Consider the following 12,080-nt stretch of genomic DNA (forward strand, 5'->3'; position numbering starts at 1 on the left):
GAGCATTAAAGAAAGTCCCTAGCATTTTCCTTTAATGTCTATATAAAAATACCCGCGATAACTCAAACATGCGATTTTTGATAACTCAAGGTCATGTGCCTGTCCCTGAAAGGCATTTCACACCTAATTAACTGGCAATTATTCGAGGACGCTTTCTCATCTGGTCGGTGCTAAAAATATTCGAGTTGTGAAAACAGCGCAATCAAGCAGACAAAAGACGCTCTATTAGGTGTGAAGTTAGTTGCAGTTTGAGAAACACTGCAAATTGTCATCCTTTGAGAAGCAGATCAAAGCTACACAGTTTTAATGATAATTAAATAATTACCAGCAATCGATAATTATCGCGAAACGTCTTCCGCCATCAGTTCCGGGAAGCTAATGGGTTGCGACAATCTTCAATCTTTGACTTTGCGCAACACAAGTCTGACTAATGTACATAAAATGCAAAGTGTGTAGTGATTATGCTGTTTTAAGTGTGTGTTTTTTTCATGCGCATGTACGTACCTTGTGTGCTTTTTTAAATAATTATGCTACATGTTAAGTGAATATTGCTGAGATATTTTTGATTATATATATGTTTTGTGTGTATGTTGAAATAATTAAATGAATTTACGAACATCTTAATTGTAGTTTATTATACTGTAACCTTAAGTGATTTTTACAAAGCCTTTTCTTTCTCTAGCACCGTCTTGTAACATGTAAATAAAGCGTTTGCGGTCAGAATTTAGCATTATCAACCGAGACAGTGAAAACAAATAATACCATGGATTACTCGAAACCTGCGATTACTCGAGCATCGATGTCGGCCCCGTGCTTCCTCGAGTTATCGCAGTTTTACTGTATTAAAAAAAGACCTCTTTGATTTCAAAAGAAGTGTGTACATAATTAAATGAGTGAATTATTAAAATTATATATGATAAATAAATTATAATTATATATTCAAATTCATATTGAAATTGTACTATTTAAAAATGGTCACTGATTAATAAAGGAGTATAATTATGCATTATTTATCAAATAAGTGCCATAATACTCCTTGAAAACAGAATGATTGTATTTGAATACAAAATGAGTTTTCAAAAACTAGTGTCATTTTCCTCTATGTTCTGTCCAAGGCTCGTATTTAGTTTTCGCAGAAACTCCCATTATTTTCCCGTAGGTTCTTTCCAAGACTTATTCTTTAGTTTTCACAGAAACTCCCATTATTTTCCCATAGGTTCTGTCCTAAGCTCGTTCCTTAGTTTTCATATTATTGGCCCGTAGGTTCTGTCCTAAGCTCGTTTCTTAGTTTTCACATTATTTGCCCGTAGGTTCTGTCCAAGGCTCGTTCCTTAGTTTCCACATTATTTTCCCATAGTTTCTGTCCTAAGCTGGTTCCTTAGTTTTCACATTATTTGCCCGTAGGTTCTGTCCTAAGCTTGTTCCTTAGTTTTCACATTATTTTCCCGTAGGTTCTGTCCTAAGCTCGTTCCTTAGTTTTCACATTATTTGCCCGTAGGTTCTGTCCAAGGCTCGCTCCTTAGTTTTTACATTATTTGCCTGTAGGTTCTGTCCTAAGCTCGTTCCTTAGTTTTCACATTATTTGCCCATAGGTTCTGTCCAAGGCTCGCTCCTTAGTTTCCACAATATTTTCCCATAGGTTCTGTCCTAAGCTTGCTCCTTAGTTTTTACATTATTTGCCCGTAGGTTCTGTCCAAGGCTCGTTCCTTAATTTTCACATTATTTGCCCGTAGGTTCTGTCCTAAGCTCGTTCCTTAGTTTTCACATTATTTGCCGGTAGGTTCTGTCCAAGTCTCGTTCCTTAGTTTTCACATTATTTTCCCATAGGTTCTGTCCTAAGCTCGTTCCTTAGTTTCCACATTATTTGCCCGTAGGTTCTGTCCTAAGCTCATTCCTTAGTTTTCACATTATTTTCCCATAGGTTCTGTCCTAAGCTTGTTCCTTAGTTTTCACATTATTTTCCCATAGGTTCTGTCCTAAGCTGGTTCCTTAGTTTTCACATTATTTGCCCGTATATTCTGTCCTAAGCTCGCTCCTTAGTTTTCACATTATTTTCCCATAGGTTCTGTCCTAAGCTGGTTCCTTAGTTTTCACATTTTTTGCCCGTATTTTTTGTCCAAGGCTCATTCCTTGGTTTTTACATTATTTTCCCATAGGTTCTGTCCTAAGCTCGTTCCTTAGTTTTCACATTATTTGCCCGTAGGTTCTGTCCTAAGCTCGCTCCTTAGTTTTCACATTATTTTCCCATAGGTTCTGTTCTAAGCTCATTCCTTAGTTTTCACATAATTTTCCCATAGGTTCTGTCCTAAGCTCGCTCCTTAGTTTCCACATTATTTGCCCGTAGGTTCTGTCCTAAGCTCATTCCTTAGTTTTCACATTATTTTCCCATAGGTTCTGTCCTAAGCTCGTTCCTTAGTTTTCACATTATTTTCCCATAGGTTCTGTCCTAAGCTCGTTCCTTAGTTTTCACATTATTTTCCCGAAGGTTCTGTCCGAGACATGGTCCTGACAGACAGCACACCCAGCCCCAGCCCCCCGGGGATCTCCTGGCAGTGGCTGAGACCATGATGCCCAGGATTATACTGCGCCTAATCTACCACCTGAGGGACAACTCAAAACCTGGTATGGTACATCAGAGGTTTTTCTAGCCATTTGGGGAAAAGATACAAATTGGGAATTTTTAAATCAATGAAATTGTAAATTGGGGAATTTTTTATCGACAAAATGGACCCAATTGAATTTTTTTGTATCAACAAATATTGACATATCAGACCAAATCATATAAAGGACAGGGTTTTTTTTGGCCCGATTTTATAGCCGAAATTCGGCTATGTTCCCAATCCCAAAAAGTATACTTTTTTCCCAAAATGTGGCAAAAAATTCCAAATTACCAAAAAAAAACAAAAAAAAAACAAAACTTTTTTTAGAAAGAAGTCTAATGCATATTTTATCTCAATTTCAATTCAATTACATCTAACAAAGTATTATATGATTTTGTTCTTTTAATTTGAATGATTATAAAGAGTTATATCAAATTTAGTATTTCCCTAATCAGTGGACTTTTCATGTGGAAAAAAAGGCTAATGAATTTATTTTCCCAATTTCATGGAAAAGCCGATAAAATTCCCAATTCCAAAGCCATGGGCTATCTTCCCAAAAAGTGGAAAAAAAACCCTGAAGGATAGTTTTTAAAATACCGTATTTTACCATGTATAGCGCGCTCCCATGTATAACGCGCATGCGATTTTTTAAAGCCAAAATGGAGGGAAAAAAAAGTATTCAAAACCAAAAACCTGAAAATTGGGCCGAAAATGGCCTCCATTCTTATATTGCGCAATCATTTAATCTAAGTTTTTTGGGCGCTTATGTTTTTGTTTTAAAGTAGGGAGCGTTTATACGATCAGGAGCATGGGTCGCATAGCACTATATTATCGACAATTTTAAAGATTATTCTCTTAAGAACACCGTATATGTCCTTATTGCCGCGCACTGCGCGTGTTTTTTTTAAGACCCCTGCGCGTAAGATTCGACCACTTTTACCTATTTCTCACATTTGAACAGTGTAACATTTTCATTACCTGCCGCTCACAACATCGTATGACATAGTCTTCTGCAGACCCGCAACATCGCAATGTCTTCTTTTTACTTCTTCATTTCTATGGAAATTTCAGTTTTTTGAATCCCTAATTTTTGTTTTCTATTTTTTCTTCGTATGTATACACATCTTATGTCTTAAAATAGAATCCAACTGGACACACAACTTATCATGTACATCTCCATACACCTCTTTAAATGATTAAATTATGTACTTTAAATGCAAAAGGGCTAAACAATAAAGACAAACGCATAAAAATCTTCAAATGGTTAGACGAAAAAAATTATAGTATATGCCTATTACAAGAAAGTCACTTGACACATACTTTAACACAAAACTTAAAAGATGAATGGGACGGAGACATATATCTCAGTGGACAATATACTAATAAACAAGGCATTGCCTTTCTGATAAAAAATAATATAGGGATCACAGTCGATAATTTTAACGAAATAATAATTGGCAGACAAGCAAGTATAGATATCAAAATACACGAAACACAAATAACATTAATCAACGTCTACGGCCCTAACATAGACGATTCCACTTTTTACGAAACATTACAATCCTTTATAATTAATAACCAAGATAAAAATATAATAATCGGTGGTGATTTCAATACTGTCCTGAACCCATTAATAGATAAAAAGAATGGAAACCTTTATACTCATACTAAAAATAGAAACATTTTAAATAACATAATTGAAAACTACAATATGATAGATATCTGGCGTACAGTATACCCAAACGAAAGCAAATTCACCTGGCACTCAAACACAAAACCAACAATATTTTGTAGATTAGACTATTTTTAGCTCATCTATTTTTTGAAAAAAAATTATGAGCTATTGTCATCACCTTGGCGTCGGCGTCGGCGTTGGCGTTGGCGTTGGCGTTGGCGTTGGCGTTGGCGTCGGCGTCCGGTTAAGTTTTGCGTTTAGGTCCACTTTTCTCAGAAAGTATCAATGCTATTGCATTCAAACTTGGTACACTTACTTACTATCATGAGGGGACTAGGCAGGCAAAGTTAGATAACTCTGGCGTGCATTTTGACAGAATTATGTGCCCTTTTTATACTTAAAAAATTGCAAATTTTGGTTAAGTTTTGCGTTTAGTTCCACTTTTCTCAGTAAGTATCAATGCTATTGCATTCAAACTTGGTACACTTACTTACTATCATGAGGGGACTGGGCAGGCAAAGTTAGATAACTCTGGCATGCATTTTGACAGAATTATGTGCCCTTTTTATACTTAGAAAATTGACAATTTTGGTTAAGTTTTGTGTTTAGGTCCATTTTATTCCTTAAGCATCAAAGCTATTGCTTTCATACTTGCAACACTTACTAACTATCATAAGGGGACTGTGCAGGCAAAGTAATGTAACTCTGACTGGCATTTTGACAGAATTATGTGCCCTTTTTATACTTAGAAAATTGAAAATTTGATTAAGTTTTGTGTTTAGGTCCACTTTATTCCTACAGTATCAAAGCTATTGCTTTCATACTTGCAAGATTTATGAACTATCATAAGGGGACGGTGCAGGCAAAGTTATGTAACTCTGACTGGCATTTGGACGGAATTATGGGCCCTTTATACTTAGAAAATTGAAAATTTGGTTAAGATTTATGTTTTGGTCACTTTACCCCTAAAGTATCATAGATATTGCTTTCATACTTGGAACACTCACAAACTATCATAAGGGTACAGTAAAAGGACAAGTTGCATAACTCTGGTTGTCATTGTTACGGAATTATGGCCCTTTTTTGACTTAGTAACTTTTAATATATGGTTAAATTTTGTGTTTCGATCCACTCGAAGTATCAAGGCTATTGCTTTCAAACTTCAAATACTTACATGCTATCATGAGGTTACTGTACCTGGCAACTTGAATTTTACTTTGACCTTTGAATGACCTTGACTCTCAAGGTCAAATTATTAAATTTTGCTAAAATTGCCATAACTTCTTTATTTATGATTAGATTTGATTGATACTTTGATGAAACTACTCTTACCTGACATACCACAATAGACTTCACCCAAACCATCCCCCGTGCCCTCCCCCCCCTCCCCCCCTCCCCCCCCCCCTAATTTTTTTTTTTTATTTTTTTTTTTTTTTATAAGATCATCTCACAAATGACCACCACACCCTCACACTATACCCCCACCCCACCCCCCCCCCCCCCCCCCCCCAAATTTTTTTTTGATTTTTTTTTTTTTTTTTTTTTTTTTTAAGATCATCTCACAAATTATCACCACACCCTCACACTATACCCCCCCCCCCCCCCCCCCCCCCCCGATTTTTTTTTTTTTTTTTTTTTTTTTTTCGCTTTTTTGGAAGATAATGTAATAAATGTCCACAACCCCACACTATACACCCCTCTTCACTCCACTCCTCCCTCCTTTGTGATTGAAAATGAGAGTCCCTTCACCTTTAAAAAGAAAATAGATGAGCGGTCTGCACCCGCAAGGCGGTGCTCTTGTTTAATATCTGAATCTCTTTGCAACATTATTGACACATGTAACATAAAACCAGGATTTATGACTGACCACTCTCTAGTTGAACTTAAACTGCACAATATACAACCTGAAAGAGGCCCAGGATACTTTAAAATTAACAACAGCATCTTATTAGATACACAATATCAAACACAAATAAAACAGGAAATATTAAATACAGTTGAAAATAATAAAGATGCAAACCCAAACACCTTATGGGAAGTAATTAAAGGAAATATACGTAACACAACAATTAGATACACATCATTTAAACAAAAAGAAACACACAAACTTGAAACTGAAACCATCAAAACCATTGAAACACTTGAAAAACAATTGCTTCAAACAAACACAAATGATACCACCGACATTGAAAATGAAATAACATTAAAAAAACAAATATTAGATGGAATCTATCATACACATCTCAATGGAATAATACTAAGAGCGCGTGCACAGCATGTTGAACACAATGAAAAAAATACAAAATATTTCGCAAACATTGAAAAACGTAGAAGTGAACAAAAAACTGTACACAAATTAGTAGTCAATGGCAAAGATATAACAAACAGAACTCAAATACCGTAATCGGTTGTGTATAACGCGCATTTGTGTATAACGCGCATCAACTTTTTGAAGCAAAAAATCGGGAAAAAAAGTTTTTGATGCAAAAAAACTGGGAAAAATTCGGTTCCATACTCCATGGGCTAACAGAAAATCGTTTTATTTACATTGCCGGTCTCGCGCGTTATTTCGAGCGTCTATGCGATATAGATGGTAAGGTTACATTACACAAATATATTTGTGTTTGACAATTTGCAAAATATTCTTTCCAGAATATGCGCGGTCCTGAAAAGGACCTTTGTTGTTGTCTTTGATCGTCTTTATAAGGGTCGTCTAATGACAATTTTTATAATGATTAAAAATGGCAAATGTGCAGTTTTTATTCATGTTGAAGAGTGTTGTTTATTGCTCATTCAGTTGCTCAGTATAATTGACAGGTGACTTTAACGACTCAAACTTCTCAACACCATTACTGACATTACACGCGATAATTAAACAGTGGAGGTGTGATGCCGTCTGCCGGTTCGCATGTTTTGATAATAGCCCAGCTACACAAAACTTGACAGGTGACTCAAATCTTGACAAGACGTATGAAAACGTGTGAACAAACACAACATCAATTTTATTAACACATTTGAAAAGCAATAAAAATAATCATCAATATCGGGAAAGGCCTTGCCGACATACTATTGTAAATCGACAAGTGCCCCAATTAAATTGTGTAACCCTAGTACAGTAGGGTATAATATTGTGGGAATAAACAATAAAATTTAAATAAAAATGGCTTCCTTGTTTTTCATTATCTCCTTCAAATTTATTTGATTTCGATGCTCTGTACGTACCTGAAAAAGATAGAAAATATTAATTTTAACTTTATAACGTTTGTTAATCTATATTCAGATCGTAAATATAATACAATTATTAACATAGTGACAGTTAAATCGACTGGGAACAGAATGGTCCGAGTTACCGTAACTGGGTAACTGACAGGGAAAAAATGTTTTGGCATGCCTGTTGTTGTGCATAACGCGCATCAAGTTTTTTAAATCAAATTTGGGGGTAAAAAAGTGCGCCTTATACACAACCGATTACGGTACTAGAAGAACAACGATTATTTTTCGAAACCCTCTATAAACGAAAAAATGTTGAAAATAACACTCTTTTTAAAAATACACATCACGCTTTAAACCAGGAGGAAAAACAACTGTGCGACGGATTGCTTAATGAATATGAATGTGGATTAGCCCTAAAAGAAATGCAAAATAACAAAAGCCCAGGATCTGATGGCATCACAATCGAATTTTATAAAATATTCTGGAATGATATAAAAACACATCTAATCAATTCACTTAACTATTCATTTAACAACGAAAACTTAACTACGCTACAAAAACAAGGTATTATATCACTTATTCCAAAACCGGGAAAAAACTTAGAATCCTTATCAAACTGGCGCCCGATAAGTTTACTAAACAATGATTATAAAATTGCAACTAAAAGTATAGCAAACAGAATAAAAAAAATATTACCATCAATCATTTCAAAATCTCAATCTGGTTTCATAAAAGGACGTTACATTGGTGAAAACGTTCGTCTAATCCAAGAATGCATAAACTATTTCAACAATTCAAATACTCCTGGTCTAATATTCTTTGCAGACTTTGAAAAGGCATTCGATTCGCTTGATCACTCATTTATGTTCTCTTGCTTAGAAAATATGAACTTTGGTGAAAGTCTCATTCAATGGGTCAAACTATTCTATACCGATATTAACAGTATAATCATTAACAATGGCTTTTTTTCAAACAGTTTTAATATCGAACAAGGGGTTCAACAAGGATGTCCACTCTCATCATCGCTATTTATTATTTGCATCGAGTACCTATCACATTACATCCAATCAAATAAACACATAAAAGGCATATCACTAGAACCTGACGAAGAAATCAAACAATCCCTATTTGCTGACGATGCAACTTATTTTTTAAATAACAATTACGATTCTTTCCATAACTTATAGAGTCGCTAACCCTTTACGGAATGACATCGGGTCTTAAACTAAACAAAAGTAAATGTACTGTGCTACGCGTAGGTAAATTAAAACAAAGTAATGTTCAATATAAAAAAGAAATGAAATTTAATTGGACATCCGATGAAGCCACAACGTTAGGAATTACATTCACAAATAATGAAAAGGATACAGTTCTTAAAAACATACTACCTAAATTACAGAATTTTAAAAACTGCTTAAAATCATGGCATCATCGTAAACTTACACTAATCGGAAAAAACACAGTATTGAAAACGTTTGCACTTCCTAAATTAATATATGTATTAACAGTTCTCCCAAATCCACCAAATGATGTTATTAACGATATAAAATCAGCAATATTTAATTTCATATGGGACGGTAAGCCTGATAAAATAAAAAGAACTCAGTTAATTCAATCTGTAGAAAATGGAGGTATCCAATTAACGAACATTGACTCATTCTTAAATGCAATCAAATGCAGCTGGTTTAAACGATACCTAGATAATACCAATACGAGTAAATGGAAATTATTCTACCGGAAAATCCTAAAAAAATATGGTGACTCCTTACTCTTTGAATGTAACATCAGCAATACTATCTTACATGAAATTGCAAACGAAAACATATTTCTGTCTGATGTTCTATCAGCGTGGAGTGATGTCACTCATAACTTAGAAACCCAAACCAGCAGTAAAACAATTTTATGGAACAATAAAGAAATAACTTCAAACAATAAGACGTTTTTCTATAAAGACTGGTTTGAACGAAGCATTAAATATGTCGACCAATTATATGACTACAGAATTAAGGATTTCTACTCTTTTGATAATATATGCTACATATATGGAATACCTTCAAATAATTTTCTGAAATACTACACACTTATCAAAAGAATACCCATACATATAAAATCTGAAATCAATACAAATAATACACCATGTACTCAAACAACATTTGTAGAAAACATACTTGGAAGAAAAAACCAAAAAAATAAAATATTTTACACACTACAAATTAAAAACCCTACAGAAAACTCCAAAATCCAAAATAAATGGCAAGTCCTTTTTGGAGAAAATGAACTTAATTGGAAACACATATTTACCATGCCATATAAAGCAACTATTGAAAGCACACTGAGAAATTTTCAATACAAATACATCCATAGAATTATAGCTACAAATAAATATCTCTTTAAATGCAAATTATCTAACTCAAATCTGTGTGACTTCTGCAGTGAAAACATTGAAACTATAGAACATCTTTTTTGGGAGTGCAAACACATCCAGCCTATTTGGAATCAATTAATATCTTTTCTTGAACAACATCAACTAAACGTTAAACTATCTTTCTTAAATGTAAGTTTCGGAATTAACTCATTGAAATCAATAGACTGTAATAATATTGTGAAATTTATGGTTATATTGATGAAATATTTTATCTTAAACATGAAGTACAAAAAACAAGTACCAAATTTTAATTGTTTTGTCCACAGTCTTAAACTAAAAATCCAGATTGAGAAAGAAATAGCCCTCAGTAAAGACACATTACAAATCTTTGAACAAAAATGGAATCGGATTAAATTCTCATAATGTTTTGTCCACTTATATACATTTCACTCTAATGTTAGTTTATCTCTCTAAAATAGTTTTGTTTATTTATATTTTTATTTTTTTTTATTTTTATTTTTCAATCTGACAAGATCATTGTGAATACACAACAGAACACACAAGTCCAGTATGCTTTCTCCCGACTTTATACAACTCATCATTTTTCATAACTATTCCTCTGTTGTTCTTTTCTTTTCTCTCATTTTTTTTAAATATATTAGCATATCTTGTATAACATGTCTGAACTTTATTGCTTTGTACAATCACTATGTTGTATGATCATATACATGTTTACATTGTATGTATGATATTGAATAAAAAAAAAAAAAAAAAAAAAAAAAAAAAAAAAAAAAAAAAAACATCGCAATGTCCAATTTTACGCATATTGTCCGTGGATCCCATTTTATTTTTCATCGACTTAAAATATTTCTCCATTAAGAAATGCTCCCCATTAGATCCTGTTTTACCCGGTATTTCGCGCATTCACTGCGTCTAGTTGATTAGTATTTATAGTGAGACAAACAATACACCCGAACGCTCAATTCCATACAGTTAGCGTTATCGGTGTTATCAGCGTAAAGCCATTAGACAAATATCATTTGTTTGTCTCTATTGAAAGAAAATAAAACGAGTCTATATCTCTATTGTTGGTTTGTAACCTACGTAGTAAACTCGCACGGTAGCATATTAATGCAGAGATCGGAAAATCATTGATAAATGTATTCGTTGTTTCAATGGTTAGGGCCGAGTAATTTCGGCAAATCGGAACTCTAACTTACGTAAAACACTTGCTCAATTAACCGTTAAACTCCACCTCCATTCTCTGCAAAATGTTTAAAGGCGGAGCTTTGCACGTGCTATTATTTAATTGGACGATTGCCATTGAGGAACAAACACACGATTGGTTCGGCATGTTGATTGCTAGACAAAGGAAGCCAATTTTATCGGAGAGAAACTTGTCGCTTTATTGCTTCAGACAGGAAGCGGCTTTCCTTTGATGACGTCAAACTGTCAATTCATATAGAGTGCAAATTTTCGGAATTGCTAACATTAAACTTTGGATTAAATTATCAAAATAAAGCAAAAGCGAAGTTGAGAAATATGATTGAAATAATTAGTGTCAGTTCAATTTTTTTTTGAAACGTTTTGCGTTGTAAATCAACGAGTTTTCATGACAACAAAAACTTAAATAAACATTACCGCGACGACGCGGGGATCGATATACCTAGATTTTTTTAAATGAACAATCAATGGAGAAGTGTGAAAACACCAACAAAGAATTTTTTTTTTATCTTTTAATTTTTGTCAAAACTGTTACTACCCCGTTCATTCCTACCGTTTTCCGCTATTTGTTGTTTCGACAACGGCCCCTTCAGTCTATAACATTATAGGGTGTAGTTTTCTGCAATAAAAAAATGGCGGCAAGTGTGAAGATTAACGATTACGAAATGGATTTTTTTGCAATTTAGCAACCAGGAAAGCGTTGTGTCAATGTATTACGCGCACTGAATTTTTATTTTGAAATTGAAGGTAAAAAACTGCGCGCTATGCATGGTAAACTACGGTAACAGGAAAACCCTGGTATGTTACATTATTGGGTTTTATGTTGTTTAGAAACTATAATCCTATTTAAAGCGTAGATGTTAACCTGAAACATAGTTTGTTTAGAATCACTTGATATTGTGTTGTTAATAAATAAGTATTTGTATAAAGTAAAAAATGTAAAATTTCGGAAGGAGCTCAAAGCACAGTATAAATGGTTAATTAAGTGTTTACATGTACATGT

The 12,080-nt window shown here is 33.8% G+C and overlaps 1 protein-coding gene across 1 annotated transcript in view; it reads left to right on the plus strand.

Annotated features, from left to right (window-relative positions):
• LOC127869056 (E3 ubiquitin-protein ligase UBR3-like) overlaps window positions 1-12,080 on the plus strand; it is a 107,228-nt gene that overhangs the window by 580 nt on the left and 94,568 nt on the right. Inside the window, exon 2 of the mRNA XM_052411325.1 lies at window positions 2,486-2,622. Within this exon, the coding sequence (XP_052267285.1) occupies window positions 2,486-2,622 (137 nt within the window). The remainder of the gene's footprint in view (window positions 1-2,485; window positions 2,623-12,080) is intronic.

This window comes from Dreissena polymorpha, chromosome 2 (assembly GCF_020536995.1).
Source record: "Dreissena polymorpha isolate Duluth1 chromosome 2, UMN_Dpol_1.0, whole genome shotgun sequence".
NCBI classification, from domain to species: Eukaryota; Metazoa; Mollusca; class Bivalvia; order Myida; family Dreissenidae; genus Dreissena; species Dreissena polymorpha.